The sequence below is a fragment of the Dama dama genome, chromosome 12, assembly GCF_033118175.1.
Source record: "Dama dama isolate Ldn47 chromosome 12, ASM3311817v1, whole genome shotgun sequence".
Taxonomy (NCBI): Eukaryota; Metazoa; Chordata; class Mammalia; order Artiodactyla; family Cervidae; genus Dama; species Dama dama.
Window position 1 is genome coordinate 83,018,592 of NC_083692.1, and position 16,584 is coordinate 83,035,175.

Sequence of the window (16,584 nt, forward strand, 5' to 3'; positions counted from 1 at the left end):
CCCAAAACAACAAAGTAAATGGCGACGGGACCACACCTATCAATAATTACCTTAAATGTAAATGGGTTGAATGCCCCAACCAAAAGACAAAGATTGGCTGAATGGATACAAAAACAAGACCCCTATATATGCTGTCTACAAGAGACCCACCTCAAAGCAAGAGACACATACAGACTAAAAGTGAAGGGCTGGAAAAAAGTATTTCACGCAAACGGAGACCAAAAGAAAGCAGGAGTCGCAATACTCATATCAGATAAAATAGACTTTCAAATAAAGGATGTGAAAAGAGACAAAGAAGGACACTACATAATGATCAAAGGATCAATCCAAGAAGAAGATATAACAATTATAAATATATATGCACCCAACATAGGAGCACCACAATATGTACGGCAAACGCTAACGAGTATGAAAGAGGAAATTAATAGTAACACAATAATAGTGGGAGACTTTAATACCCCACTCACAACTATGGATAGATCAACTAAACAGAAAATTAACAAGGAAACACAAACCTTAAATGACACAATGGACCAGCTAGACCTAATTGATATCTATAGGACATTTCACCCCAAAACAATCAACTTCACCTTTTTCGCAAGTGCACACGGAACTTTCTCCAGAATAGATCACATCCTGGGCCATAAATCTGGTCTTGGAAAATTCAAAAAAATTGAAATCATCCCAGTCATCTTTTCTGACCACAGTGCAGTAAGATTAGATCTCAATTACAGGAAGAAAATTGTTAAAAATTCAAACATATGGAGGCTAAATAACACGCTTCTGAATAACCAACAAATCATAGAAGAAATCAAAAAAGAAATCAAAAATATGCATAGAAATGAATGAAAATGAAAACACAACAACCCTAAACCTATGGGACACTGTAAAAGCGGTGCTAAGGGGAAGGTTCATAGCATTACAGGCTTACAACAAGAAACAAGAAAAAAGCCAAATAAATAACTTAAGTCTACACCTAAAGCAATTAGAGAAGGAAGAAATGAAGAACCCCAGAGTTAGCAGAAGGAAAGAAATCTTAAAAATTAGGGCAGAAATAAATGCAAAAGAAACTAAAGAGACCATAGCAAAAATCAACAAAGCTAAAAGCTGGTTTTTTGAAAAAATAAACAAAATTGACAAACCATTAGCAAGACTCATTAAGAAACAAAGAGAGAACCAAATTAACAAAATTAGAAATGAAAATGGAGAGATCACAACAGACAACACTGAAATACAAAGGATCATAAGAGACTACTACCAGTGGCTCTATGCCAATAAAATGGACAACCTGGATGAAATGGACAAATTCTTAGAAAAGTATAACCTTCCAAAACTGAACCAGGAAGAAATAGAAGATCTTAACAGACCCATCACAAGCAAGGAAATCGAAACTGTAATCAAAAATCTTCCAGCAAACAAAAGCCCAGGACCAGATGGCTTCACAGCTGAATTCTACCAAAAATTTAGAGAAGAGCTAACACCTATCTTACTCAAACTCTTCCAGAAAATTGCAGAGGAAGGTAAACTTCCAAACTCATTCTATGAGGCCATCACCCTAATTCCAAAACCAGACAAAGATGCCACAAAAAAAGAAAACTACAGGCCAATATGACTGATGAACATAGATGCAAAAATCCTTAACAAAATTCTAGCAAACAGAATCCAACAACATATTAAAAAAATCATACACCACGACCAAATGGGCTTTATCCCAGGAATTCAAGGATTCTTTAATATCTGCAAATCAATCAATGTAATACACCACATTAACAAATTGAAAGATAAAAACCATATGATTATCTCAATAGATGCAGAGAAAGCCTTTGACAAAATTCAACACCCATTTATGATTAAAACTCTCCAGAAAGGAATAGAAGGAACATACCTCAACATAATAAAAGCTATATATGACAAACCCACAGCAAGTATCACCCTTAATGGTGAAAAATTGAAAGCATTTCCCCTGAAATCAGGAACCAGACAAGGGTGCCCACTCTCACCACTACTATTCAACATAGTGTTGGAAGTTTTGGCCACAGCAATCAGAGCAGAAAAAGAAGTAAAAGGAATCCAGATAGGAAAAGAAGAAGTGAAACTCTCGCTGTTTGCAGATGACATGATCCTCTACATAGAAAACCCTAAAGACTCTTCCAGAAAATTACTAGAGCTAATCAATGAATATGGTAAAGTTGCAAGATATAAAATTAACACACAAAATTCCCTTGCATTCCTATATACTAACAATAAAAAAACAGAAAGAGAAATTAAGGAAATAATACCATTCACCATTGCAACAAAAAGAATAAGGTACTTAGGAGTATATCTACCTAAAGAAACAAAAGACCTATACATAGAAAACTATAAAACACTGATGAAAGAAATCAAAGAGGACACAAACAGATGGAGAAACATACCATGCTCATGGATTGGAAGAATCAATATTGTCAAAATGGCTATACTACCCAAAGCAATCTATAGATTCAATGCAATCCCTATCAAGCTACCAACGGTATTTTTCACAGAACTAGAACAAATAATTTCACAATTTGTATGGAAATACAAAAAACCTCGAATAGCCAAAGTAATCTTGAGAAAGAAGAATGGAACTGGAGGAATCAACCTGCCTGACTTCAGACTCTACTACAAAGCCACAGTCATCAAGACAGTGTGGTACTGGCACAAAGACAGAAATATAGATCAATGGAACAGAATAGAAAGCCCAGAGATAAATCCACGAACCTATGGACACCTTATCTTTGACAAAGGAGGCAAGGATATACAATGGAAAAAAGACAACCTCTTTAACAAGTGGTGCTGGGAAAACTGGTCAACCACTTGTAAAAGAATGAAACTAGAACACTTTCTAACACCATACACAAAAATAAACTCAAAATGGATTAAAGATCTAAATGTAAGACCAGAAACTATAAAACTCCTAGAGGAGAACATAGGCAAAACACTCTCTGACATGAATCACAGCAGGATCCTCTATGACCCACCTCCCAGAATATTGGAAATAAAAGCAAAAATAAACAAATGGGACCTAATGAAACTTAAAAGCTTTTGCACTACAAAGGAAACTATAAGTAAGGTGAAAAGACAGCCCTCAGATTGGGAGAAAATAATAGCAAACAAAGCAACAGACAAAGGATTAATCTCAAAAATATACAAGCAACTCTTGAAGCTCAATTCCAGAAAAATAAATGACCCAATCAAAAAATGGGCCAAAGAACTAAACAGACATTTCTCCAAAGAAGACATACAGATGGCTAACAAACACATGAAAAGATGCTCCACATCACTCATTATCAGAGAAATGCAAATCAAAACCACAATGAGGTACCATCACACGCCAGTCAGGATGGCTGCTATCCAAAAGTCTACAAGCAATAAATGCTGGAGAGGGTGTGGAGAAAAGGGAACCCTCTTACACTGTTGGTGGGAATGCAAACTAGTACAGCCACTATGGAAAGCAGTGTGGAGATTTCTTAAAAAACTGGAAATAGAACTGCCATATGACACAGCAATCCCACTTCTGGGCATACACACTGAGGAAACCAGATCTGAAAGAGACACGTGCACCCCAATGTTCATCACAGCACTGTTTATAATAGCCAGGACATGGAAGCAACCTAGATGCCCACCAGCAGATGAATGGATAAGGAAGCTGTGGTACATATACACCATGGAATATTACTCAGCCATTAAAAAGAATTCATTTGAACCAGTTCTAATGAGATGGCTGAAACTGGAGCCCATTATACAGACTGAAGTAAGCCAGAAAGATAAAGAACATTACAGCATACTAACACATATATATGGAATTTAGAAGGATGGTAACGACAACCCTATATGCAAAAGAGAAAAAGAGACACAGAAGTACAGAACAGACTTTTGAACTCTGTGGGAGAAGTTGAGGGTGGGATGTTTCGAAAGAACAACATGTATATTATCTATGGTGAAACAGATCACCAGCCCAGGTGGGATGCATGAGACAGGTGCTCGGGCCTGGTGCACTGGGAAGACCCAGAGGAACTGGGTGGAGAGGGAGGTGGGAGGGGGGATCGGGATGGGGAATACGTGTAAATCTATGGCTGATTCGTATCAATGTATGACAAAACCCACTGAAAAAAATAAATAAATAAATAAAGGGGAAAAAAAAAAAAAACAAAGTTCATGGGATCTGGTCCCATCACTTCATGGCAAATACATGGGGGAAAATACAGGAAAGAGTGACAGACTTTTTTTTCTTGGGCTCCAAAATCACTGTGACTGGTGACTGCAGTTATGAAATTAAAATATGGTTGTCCTTGGAAGAAAAGTTATGACAAAACTTGACAGCATATTAAAATACAGAGACATCACTTTGCCAACAAAGGTCTATATAGTCAAAGCTATGGTTTTTCTAGCAGTCATGTACAGATGTGAGTTGGACCATAAAGAAGGCTGAGCACCGAGGAATTGATGCTTTCAAATTGTGGTGCTGGAGAAGATGTTGAGAGTCCCTTGGACTGCAAGGAGATCAAACCAGTCAATCCTAAAGGCAACCAACCCTCAATAATCACTGGGAAGACTGATGCTGAAGCTGAAGCTCTAATTCTTTGGCCACCTGATGTGAAGGGCTGACTCATTGGAAAAGACTCTGATGCTGGGAAAAATTGAAGAAAGGAAGAGAAGGCACGACAAAGGATGAGATGGCATCACTGATTCAACAGACATGAGTTTGAACAAACTCTAGGAGATACTGAAGGACAGGGAAGCCTGGCTTGTGCAGTCCACAGGGTCACAAAGAGTTGGACACTACTTAGCGGCTGAACAACAACAACAACAACAAAATCTACGACAAAGGGGACAAGAATATACAATGGTGGAAAAGACAGTCTCTTCAAAAAGACAACTATGTAAAAGAATGAAACTAGAATATTTTCTCATACCATATGCAAAAGTAAACTCAAAATGGATTAAATACCTTTAAGACTGGGAACCATAAAACTCCTAAAAGAAAACAGGCAGAACACTCTTTGACACAAATGCTAGTAATATTTTTTGAATCTGTCTCCTAAGGCAAAAGAAACAAAAACAATAATAAACAAATGGGACCTAATTAAATATAAACGCTTTTGCACAGCAAAGAAAACCATCAAGGAAACAAAAAGACAACCGATTAAAAATAATTACAAATGATATGACCAATAAGGGATTAATATTCAAAGTATATTACTAGCTCATACAACTCAATATTAAGAAAACCAAAAGACCCAACTGAAAAATAGGCAGAAGACCTGAATAGACATTTCTCCAAAGTTTTTGAGTTTTAAATTTCACCTTTCACATTGCAATTCAATAATAACTCAATAACTGTAACTTCATCTTCTGTGAAGCAAGCAAAGAATGTCCAGTTTTAAAAGTCAGAAGACCATACATGTAAAAACACTTGACGACTAAAGTACTATACATGTAGTACAATTACTATTATTAACTAAGCAAACAGCTTAGAATAAGTCATTTAAATATTGTGGGTTTTCAAAAACCCTTTAAAAATGAGGTGATTAAACCATCTTCTTCAGCACTAATAACGCAGGTCCTTCTGTTTTCATGGAAATCTAGTTTCTATCTTTATCAAGTTTGGAGAGTCAGTCATTTAAAAAATTCCAAGTATTTCACAAGGCATGTCTGATTTTTATACTACAGGCCATTCAGGAAAACAATAGAGCAACTAAAAAAAGCTTGTTAAAGTTGTGCAATTTTTAAAAGCATCTGATCTATTCCTTTCCTCGAGTTGCCTAGAGGGTCACAAAGAGTTGCCTCTAAGTTGCCTCCTCTGCAGAACAAATGTATGCAGACAACCTACTCAATTTTGTGCATCAAGTCAAATTTTTGTACAAAATATAGTTTACACAGGTAGAAGTCACAAAACAAAACAAAACAAAAAACAAAACAAAACATCATTACTCGGAAAATTGTGAAGAACCTTACCATATAACTCTTTGAAAGATGTCTCAATGTTTGAAAATGTCAATTGTGAAATATAATCTTTGAAAAATTCAAAAGTAGCTAGACAGACCTGTGCTCTAATAGCTTACACATAATCTCAAACAATTGCATGCAATTTAACTTTTAAAATATATAGACTTCACAGAACAGAAAATTTAGTAGAATAAGCGGAATAGATTAAGAGCACACCTGTGATGAGAAAAAGACCATCCCATCCACTGTGCATTTTAAAAGAATTAATTTTACAGAAGGCAAATTAAATCTCAATGAAAAGGAAAGAAGAAGACGAAAGAGCCTCTTGAGTGATGCGGCTATGTCCTGAGTGATGATGAAGTGCCATAAACACAAGTCCCTGTTCATCACCTCTGGAAACTTCTTTCACTCCCATCTGCTCTTCTGTCTCACCGCTCCTCTACCCATGTGGCATCAAGTAACACTGCCATGGGCTGGATTTCTCACACACCCCACTGGTCACTGGCTGTAGGAAGTTGTACTTGATTTTCTGAATCACCCTTCCACTGATTCTGGGTACTCACATCCTCCTCTGCCTCCTCTTCATCTTTTTTAGGGAATTACTGTGGCTCAGTTGGTGAAGAATCCGCCTGCAATGCGGAAGACCTGGGTTCAATCTCTGGGTTGGGAAGATCCCCTGGAGAAGGGAATGGCTACCCACTCTAGTATTCTGGCCTGGAGAATCCCATGATGGACTGTAAGGTCTATGGGGTCACAGAGAGTTGGACACGACTGAGTGACTTTCACTTTCACGGAATTTGTTTCCAGGAAGCTTGGAGATACTGACAAGCTCTCTGAGACAAAAGAAAGAGATTGAACATTTGTCAGCTGCTAACAAGTGCCAGGGGCTCTGTGGGGTCCTGAATATTTGTTATCCTACTATGGATTCTCATGAATACTTAAGAGAGCAAGATTCTAGGTGAAAACACTGGGACTCTGAGAGTAGCTTCCATTCAGACAGCTGGTGGATATTCTCCCAGGTTATCTATTTTTTTTTTTTTTTTTTTTTTGCTTTTGCATGTTGAATCTTTATTGTGAGCCAAAAAATTGTACTTCTGCCCTGCAGAGTTCAAGATTATCTAACTCTTGACTAGTTTGCATTCCTGTGACTATGGGTAACTGCTCAGTCGTGTCCGACTTTTTGCAACCACATGGACTGTAGCCCTCCAGGCTCCTCTGTCCATGGGATTTTTCAGGCAAGAGTACTGGAGTGGGTTGCCATTTCCTTCTCCACAGGTTATCTATTTTAACTTCAGAAGGCACAGCTTAAAAACCACTTACTGGTTAGAACTAATTCGATTCAGGGAAAGTACTAAAAACTACACAAAGCTCACAAAAAGTGGCATTGTTTGTTGGTGCATTTGAACACAATCACACTTAAAACAATCCCTTGAAGAACGTTTTCCATTCTAGGAACAGAATATTTATGAAGATTTGTTCTTTTAATAGTACGAAAGAAAGGAGACAAAAAGACTATTTTTTTTTGCAAATAAAAATAATGCAACACACTACTCATGGCGAACCTAGGCTTATTGCTACTTTGGTGGCTTCGGGTTTGCCAGAGCAAATGTAACAGTTTTTCCACTTTAATTGGATTTATTTCTGAGTCCCATTTGCCATCCCTTCCTCCTCCCACCAATAAAACCAAAGGAAGCTAACTTTAGATGCATTTGCCCGGGTGGAGAAGGACAAGCTGCAGTATCTGGAGCTCTGAGGTTTGGAGTTACCTTCTGGGGTGATCGTGGTATTTGAACTTTGTAAAATTCATGCTCTCTCAGTTGCTGCAGCCATTGACTACTGCCTGGTGAACCAGAACCGCTCGTAGGTATTACTACTTGGTAGATGCTTGGAGACAGACTGCCAGGATTCGAATCCCATCTCCACCTCTTCCTTGCTGCGACTTTGTCAAACTACATAAATGCCCATGCCTGTCTTCTTGTGTATTTTTGAAATGGGGAGGGGAATAGCTCCTATCCCCCGGGGCTTTGAGAGGGTTCAATGAATTAATACCCGTAAAACACCAACAATAATATCTGGCACATAGTCTGTGCTATTTAAATTCCTGTTAGATAACTAATTAAAGAATAAAAAGGTATATTGCTATTCATTAAATGATTTTTAAAAATTGCTTTCCTTATATTATTTTGTTAACTGATTAGTTCATGTTTACATGAATTAGAATTGCTAAAAATTAACTTGCAGGACCTGATTTGCTTGGCATAAAATCAGACAGAAACCCAGAAGGAAGACTCAACAAATATCTCCATTTCTGGGAAGATGGGTTAAAAATGGTCTCCCAGTATTGATGATATGGCCCCAAATGATCGTTGAGGGGTTCTGCAACTGTCCTGAAGATGCACACATACTGTTGCCCCAGGCTGATGAAGCAGAAAGAAGAGAAAAATGGCTTCTGCCTTAGATCCCTGCAGAGCGAGAGTCTGGACAGATGACCGACTGTCCCATCCCCCTGAAATTCCAACAGAAAAAGACTGGCGGATCTCTGGGCTTTTCAAAGATCTTCCCTCATTTCAGAGAAACAAAGTAGACCGTTCTCAACTTCACAACATTATTTCTCTTGGAAGGAACAAAGGCTGGTTTAAACATGTAGATATTAAACATTTCCCTCCAAGAAAGACCTTCTTACTTTCTCCGTCTCATTCAAGGGGACACAAGGCGGCGCTTTGGCATTCTCCAGTGACACCTTCTATGTGTCCACGGACCTCCGGACACTGTCGTGCCACCATCCTGGAAGGAATAAAGCATCTGAGAACGACAGATGGTTTCCTCCGGAAAAAAGCCAAGCTTACCCAAATAGTTGTTGCTCTTGTACATCTCGGTGATGTTGATCTTTGTGGCTCCTTGGGGAATCTCCACAACGCGGTGGTAGCCCAGGCTGGTGAGGGCATGCTTAAACACACCCGACACGACCTGGCAGCCCGTGTTGTCGCCTCCGCACACCCCGCACTTGTCCACGACTTTGTCGGAGCCTAGGTAGTCATCACAGCCAATGCTCTGCAAAGAGGTGGAAAACAAGAGACTCTTGTAGCGTATGTCAGGAGCGTCCCAGGGACGAAGGGGACAGGGGGCCACTGAGGATCTGTTGGTGGGTCTTGAACTGACTGTGTTCCTGCCCCCATCCAGCTCCTGCAGATGAGCAAGTTCCTCCTGCCTTTCACTCAACAGAATTTTACCGAGCGCCTACGCTGGGCAAAGAACTTCTTTTCTAGGTATGTGCGAAATGTACATTGTAGTGGCGAGGTGGGGGTCACAGATAGTAAGATGAAAGTATTAGTCGCTCAGTCAGTCCAACTCCTTGCGCTCCATGGACTATATCCCACCAGGCTCCTCTGTCCATGGGACTCTCCAGGCAAGAATACTGGAGTGGGTTGTTATTTCCTTCTCTAGGGGATCTTCCCAACTCAGGGATCAAACTCGGGTCTCCTGCATTGCAGGCAAATTCTTTACAGTCTGAGCCCCTGTAGTAAACAAATCAGTAAAACAAGCACAGCTGGTGGTAATAAATGATCAAGAGAAAAATAACACAGGGAAAATGAATAAGGAGGATGTGGGGGTTGGACATGTATTTACACAGGTTAGACACTGAAGTTGTCCTGAAAACCCATCCCCCACTAGAAGAATTTGGGACCACGATAAGTGTGATAAGCACCTAAAACTGGGGTCTGTCCCTACATCTTCTGTTCTAAATGACAGATGATAGAAACACTTAGCCAAGAACCCCCCAAAGTAGTGTTCTCAGGCCCAGTTTCTTAGGAAATTAAATCAAATTGGTTAAGATCTGGACCCCCACTGGTCTCTGAAACATGGAGCAGTAGGACTTCTGCTTGGCTCTTCCAAAGCATTTTTCCCAGGGCAGAAGGGTACCGGAAAGCAAGTGATAGAAACATCAGTAAACTGGATGATATGCATCTGAGTAACAGGATAGTCTGTGTAGAGGCAGTCTCCCATCAGGGTTTAAAGGAAATCTGACCTTCTTGCATTTCCTCCCTTGAAGAACCTTTCCATTATTCATCCCAAGATCTTTTTGCTTTATCTTTCCGCTCCCTATTCATGTATCTCTTAGGGCAATTAAACCTTAGGATAGAATGGAATGATTTTCACAGAATCCTTTTCCACCGTTGATTCCATAGGACTCACATTCATGTATCCTGAATTTAAAGTTAGGATGTGTGCTCTGCACAGAGAAGTTTCTGTCACAGTTCTGCGGGCAGACAGAAGTGAGCTGGTTGCAGTTTGGACAATGAAATATCGGGATGACAGCATTTATTTCACTGGGTTAAGGGCATTGGAAATGATACTTGAATTAGAATGATCCTCTACAACTTGAGAGACATTTGTTGAATCACAGGATTGTGACGGTTCTGGAATTCTAAGAGCAGTCATCAAACCCCCACCTCAGGGGCAAAGTGGTCAGCAAACCATTCAAAGTCCACCTTGGATTTTGTTAAACAATCCTGGATGTGTTCATGTGGGTCATAAAGGTCCAATCTTATAGACAGAGTCAAATCAAAAGGAGCTCATTCTCCTCCAGCCCAATGCCAACTTCGTGTTTTGACTGACATCTCTCTGCAGGCACTGTGCATCGGCATTATTACTTCCATATTCCTGCATGCACATTAGTCCATCAATGATAACTGGTCTCTCTTCACAAATAGCTTCTCTGTAAAACATTATTTCTGACAATAACAGAACATCATCTCAGTATGTTCCTACACATCCCATTAACCTTTCAAAATGCCATGTTTCCTATGTATTTCTCCTCCCTCAAATAGTTCCTGCCCTCACCCCATGCACATTGTAGCAGAAAAATAAGGAAAATGCTTTCCGTGGGTGATTTCTACCCTGCACCCCTGCTCTGGGTTCTCCTTTGCTTTCAAACAAGCAAAAAAAAAAAAAAAAAAAAAAAACCCAAACAAAAACCCACCATCAGAAAAAAGTTTGGGAAAGTAGATCCCACTTTGCTAAAGAAAGATGCTTACTGAATTAAGCAGATGCCTCCGATGGTCACTGATGGGGAGATGAACAGAGAAGCTGGCAGCACTCACTCCCTGCCCTAGCAATATCTAAATTTCCTCCCTTCCCCCAACCATGATCCATTCTTGCTACCCCTGGACTCAACTTCTCCCAGATGGAGCTCATTCTCTTGGGGTACTCCAGGTAAATTAAAGAATGGGTACCAAGACACAGAAGTAGGAAAAAACACTGAGGAATCAGGAAACATGCTCATAGACAGACATGGTTGAAGTGTAGGTTTGCTAGGAGGGATGAAAGGATGCTGGAGAATTCAGCTGAGTTTAAGGATCTTGTTTGCCAGGGTGAAGAATCAGAATTTTATTCTATTGTATCAACAACCACTGGGTGTCTGAAGAAGGTGAGGGCCACCCTCAGATTTTGTTCAGACAATAACCTTGGCTGTAGTTAGGAGTGGGTCTTAGAGTGGGGAGAAGAGGCAGTCTAGTGAGTTCTTCTCTTGTCAATGGGGTGTATGGGCTATTTCAGGAATGGATGAGAGCTTTTGAAGACAGGGGCTGACACTGTATGAATCCTCAGCCCCTAGCCCAGTTAGAGTGGAACAATCACAAAGAAATTATACAGCTGTAGATTGCTTCAGACAACCTAGACACAGACAAAAAAGCATTCTATCTTGTAAATCAGACATTATATTAAAATGTTCTGCACAGTGCAATGGATCCCCCACCAGATTTCCTATACAGCACAGACACTCCTAATAAATCTAGACGTGGAAAGGGAGGGCTGCAGCAGTTTTTCCTGGTCTGGAGGTTGCCTTCAGAGAAGTATGTGGTGGCACAAGTGGTGGCAAGAACTGAAGATAACATCCTGCCTTCTCAGAACCCATCTCTGGACTCTGGGTGCCCAGGGTTCACTCCTTAAAAGAGAAGTCAAAAGAAGGGCTGTGTGTGTGTGTGTGTGTGTGTGTGTGTGTGAACCTTCTTTGAGGAGTGTCAAGGGGCTAACAGAGCACACTTCTAGGGTTCTAGTGGCCACCGAGGATCTCTGAAAGACTGGATTGCCATGGAGGTGTTAAATGTCTTACATGCAGGTCACAAAGCAGGAAGGACAATCCCATAACATGAACTTGGTGGAGGTCATGCTTTTAAGATTTTTATTTTTAACACTGTGACCACCAGCAAATTACCTATCTGACAATTGTCCCTTCTCCTGCACAGGGCTATGATGAGTATCTGATGATATAAAGAGAGAAATTTGAACTTGGAGTCCAGGCAGGGCATGGCTAAGGAAGTGACCTTTGGGCTAGAATCTGAAAAACAATAAGGATCATTTATGGCAAGATCGAAACATGTAAAACACGCATTTTATCATTGATGTTGTTGAGTGACTGCACCAGGCGGGCCATCTGGGAAATGCCAGGCTGAATCTGACACATGTCCTGCCTATGGGAATTAGACTCTAACTTGGGGGATAAGACATACATGCAGAAAATGACATGCTAATAGGCAATGAGGAGTCCCTGCATCCTCTGTGTCATGCTGAGTCAGATCAACTCTCTTTTAGAAAGCTGATAATTACCAATGGGGCAGATAAGTCTGGAGAATGTGGCAATACCCCAGTCTGAACTAGGGGAATAGTGATGGCAGGAAGAGGATTTCAGAGATGCTTAGGAAGCAAAATGGACTGGTCTTCGTGAGGAGGAAGGGAGCTCCATTTGTCCTCCTCCTTTTCTTCCCCTTCCTCCTCAATCTTGTCATACCTAACGTTTACAGTCTTTGTCATATTCCAGGTCCTCTGAATATACAGTTTTCTCATTTATTCTTAAAAGCAATCTATACTATTGCTGAAAAACTAGGAAAATAGGACTTAAGATACAGATTAGGTAACTGGCCCAAGGCCATTCTGCTAATAAGTTGTGGGGCTGGATCTGAAGCCAGAGCCCATGATTATAACTATTAAGCAAAAACTGACCCCTCCAAAGGATCAGAGGTCACACTGAGGGTTCAAGCATTATTGAAGGAGCGGATGGTGGCAGTGACTTAGGTGGAGAGGAATGAGTTCAAGGCGCTGTTAGCACAGACAGTGAGAGCTTGGTCCAGGAGTGACTCTGGCATTCTCCTCTTTCAACATTATGGAGTATCAAACACATCATGTGTCTCTCACACAGACTATTTTAACACTATACACACAGTAAGTGAATAAATATTTGGGCTCATCTTCCTATCACATTATCTTCTTATTGTTATAACTTTTCATTTTGAAGTAGTTCTTAAGACTCACAAAAAGCTGTAAAAACAGTACAGAGCATTTCGGTGACCCCATCACCCAGCCTCCCTTGAGAACAATATCGCACATTGTCAAAACCATGTATATCATGCATATCAGTATATTAACTCGAGAATAAACTTCATTTGGATTTTCGCATTTTTTAACCTGCACTTTTTCTTGGTGTATATGTCTACAAAATTTGATCACATGTCTAGACTTGTGAACTGTGTTACTTTAAAGCAGCTGGTGTTTTCCTCCAAAACATGGCCGGGTAAATTGATAAGAGGAGCTGACGTCATTTACCAGGAAAAGCAGTTTGCAGTGATGGAAAGAATGTTGTACTGGGAATCAGGCAACCTGAAATACAGTTCTGGCTCAGTCCCTGACTTACATGTGATGCTGGATGGGTTGCTTCTCTATGGGCTTGACGCTGAAAACATTTCTACCATTATCCAGACCTACACGGGACAGTGCTCAAAAATGAATCTGAACTGAATTCTGTTTTTGCATATCAGAAGTCTGGTCATCTGGTCTCTGATGGGCATGACTTAACAGCGCTGGTCTATGCCTCTAATGGGCTTTCCTGGTGACTCAGAGATAATCTGCCTGCCAATGCAGGAGATGAGGGTTTGATCCCTGAGTTGGGAAGATCCCCTGGGGAAGGAAATGGCAACCCACTCTAGTATGCATGCCTGGGAAATCCCATAGACAGAGAAAACTGGCAGCTTATAATGCATGGGGGTCACAAAAGAGCAACTGAACGGCCAAACACAATAACAGGTCTCTAAACTCTTTCAGAGGCACAACCCCAGTGCCAGCAGTGGGCTCAGAAGGCGATACTGGAGTCTGCTAGAGCTAGGTCTTGATGCATCTCCACTTAGGAGTGCTGCATCGGTGGACGTGTCAATTAGCCATTCTGAGCCTCAGTTTATCTATGACTGGGGTGGCACCTCCTAGCACAGCGGGAAGATTGGATGAAGTAAACGCATGAAGGTATTTAGCAGGATGCTGTGATAGGGTGGCTTCCCAGAAAACACTGGGTTTATCATTGTCTTTACAGACTTGGTTTTATCAGGAATCCATCCATTTCAAAGTAAATCCTATCACATGTAAATGCTCAGACTCACTGCTATTTCTATAGCACTTCCTATTACTTGTCAGTTGTAGATATTCTCTTCTTCATGTGGAGAAATTCAGAGAAGTCTGAAGAGCTAAGAAAAGGCCAAGTTCATCAAAAACGTAAGGCACCTTATGTAGCTCCTTTGCATCCTTACTGCTCCAATAGTACCAAGTGAAAATGGACAGAACAAGCATCTGGTCCTTGGTCTATCTTTATTTCATCTCTTTTTCTTTTTTTCTGCTCATCACATGCTGTCATTCAAAAGAGATATTTCTTGTTGTTACAAAGGAGATTGGACAACCATCAGATATCCTTTTACTCTTCCAGTGATTTTTGCAACATGTTGTAGGAAAATTTTACATGTTGCAAGCCATCACAGGAGAAATTGCTCAAGAATTGCCCCCAGTTGTGTGCCAAAATTAACCTAAATGAAATTTCCTGTGGGAAATGAGCAATCTGGATGACATTTTTGGTGGTGAATTTCACAGGGAGGAGGCCTCTGTACATCATGGCAGGGTAGGCTGGTGCCAGGCGTGCAGATACTGGAGCTTCGGACTCCCTAATGGGAAGCAGATGTTTCTATGTGTGCTCAGTAAACACACCAGATAAGGTAACCTCCAGCCGTTGGCCAGATGACACCAACAGGTAAAACAGAGTGCCTTAATAACCATGCTGTCATAACAGTGTGGGAGAACAGTATTATTAAAACGGTTAGTCCTTAACACCAATGTACTTATATTTACGCTGAACTAATTCATGGAAATATACATGGATGCCAAAACTTCTATTCACGACATCCTGTTGAAAGAAATTCTTGGGCTTATGATAAATATCTCCTTCTTTTTATGGTCAGGAATGTAGATCAACACCACCTTCCTGGAAAGTTATTTAGCAAAAAGTACTGTTTGACCCGGGAATTCTTCTTCTTCTTTTGTTTTGCTTTAAAAATTTATTTATTTATTTTTGGCTGTGCTGGTTCTTTGTTGCTGAGCAGACCTCTTCTAGTTGTGGTGTGTGGGCTTCTCATTGCAGTGGCTTTTCGTTTTGCAGAGCATGGACTTGAGGGCGCTGCAGGCTCCAGGAGTTGCAACTCCTGGGCTCCAGAGCACAGGTTCAATAGTTGTGGTGCACAGGTTTAGCTGTTCCTCGGCCTGTGGGATCTTCCTGGATTAGGGATTGAACTCATGTCTCCTGCACTGGCAGGTGGATTCTTTGCTACTGAGCCACCATGGAAGCCTCCAGCAATTCTTCTTCTAGGAATTTACGCTAAGGAAATTATAAGAGGCCAACAATTTCTGTGCAAAGGATCTCATTACCATATTATTATTAATAAAAAAATGGAAACATCTTAAATGTCCAACATAGGGAAATAGTTACACAATAGACAAAAATTCTCTGAGAAATACTGGCTGGATCTTTCCCCAGTTGTTTTCTCATTAAAATCTTCCAGTGCTTGTGCCTACAGGATTGACTCTCAATACAGTTCAGTAAATGTCTCCTGAGGAACCCATACTATGTGCCAGTACAGTGCTAGGCAGGAGAGACACGAAGGCAAAACCAACCTGGTTCCTACTAAAAACTTATAGTCCAAATCAGGGGTCTACAAACTGCTGCCCACTGACCAAATCTGGCCACCACCTGTTTTCATAAATAAAGATTTATTGGAATACAAACAAGCCCATTAGCTATCGTTGGGACTGCGTTTGTTTTACAACAGCAGGGTCGAGTCATTGAGACAGAGATAGTGAAGTGGAGCAAGACCCTGTGGTCCTTGTCCTCATGTCCTCAGCTTAACTGTTGTCTGTGGAAAACTTAAGCCAGAGACTAAGTTTAATCAGAGAAGCGAGAAAATGTGGCAACAAAGGAAAACAGCCAGCGGGAAATAATAACTTCCTAGTCATTTAGCATAGTCAAGGACTTCCAGTTCCTTCTCAAGGGTGATAGATAATATTCTGAGCCATATCCTGTGAGCTGTCTTATAGATACTAAAACCCTCACAGGTGAAAGAAGTTAGCTACGTGATGACCAGATGTAGCCATGAAATAAGCTGCCACAATCCCAAGAACTGGCCTCAAGAAATGGAAACAAACCAACCCTGGAACTGAAGATTAACTGTACTTAATCTAGGTGATGCTGGTCAGACCACTGATGACAAATTTCAAGATGACTGTCAGAACTGATTGTGCTAGTTCTGCATGTAG

The 16,584-nt window shown here is 40.6% G+C and overlaps 1 protein-coding gene across 2 annotated transcripts in view; it reads right to left on the reverse strand.

The window, feature by feature from the left end:
* The window catches only part of THSD4 (thrombospondin type 1 domain containing 4), a 648,360-nt gene that overhangs the window by 112,401 nt on the left and 519,375 nt on the right, over positions 1-16,584 (reverse strand). For both annotated transcript variants that reach the window (XM_061157947.1, XM_061157948.1), the window contains exon 8: positions 8,814-9,018. In XM_061157947.1, the coding sequence (XP_061013930.1) occupies positions 8,814-9,018 (205 nt within the window). The remainder of the gene's footprint in view (positions 1-8,813; positions 9,019-16,584) is intronic.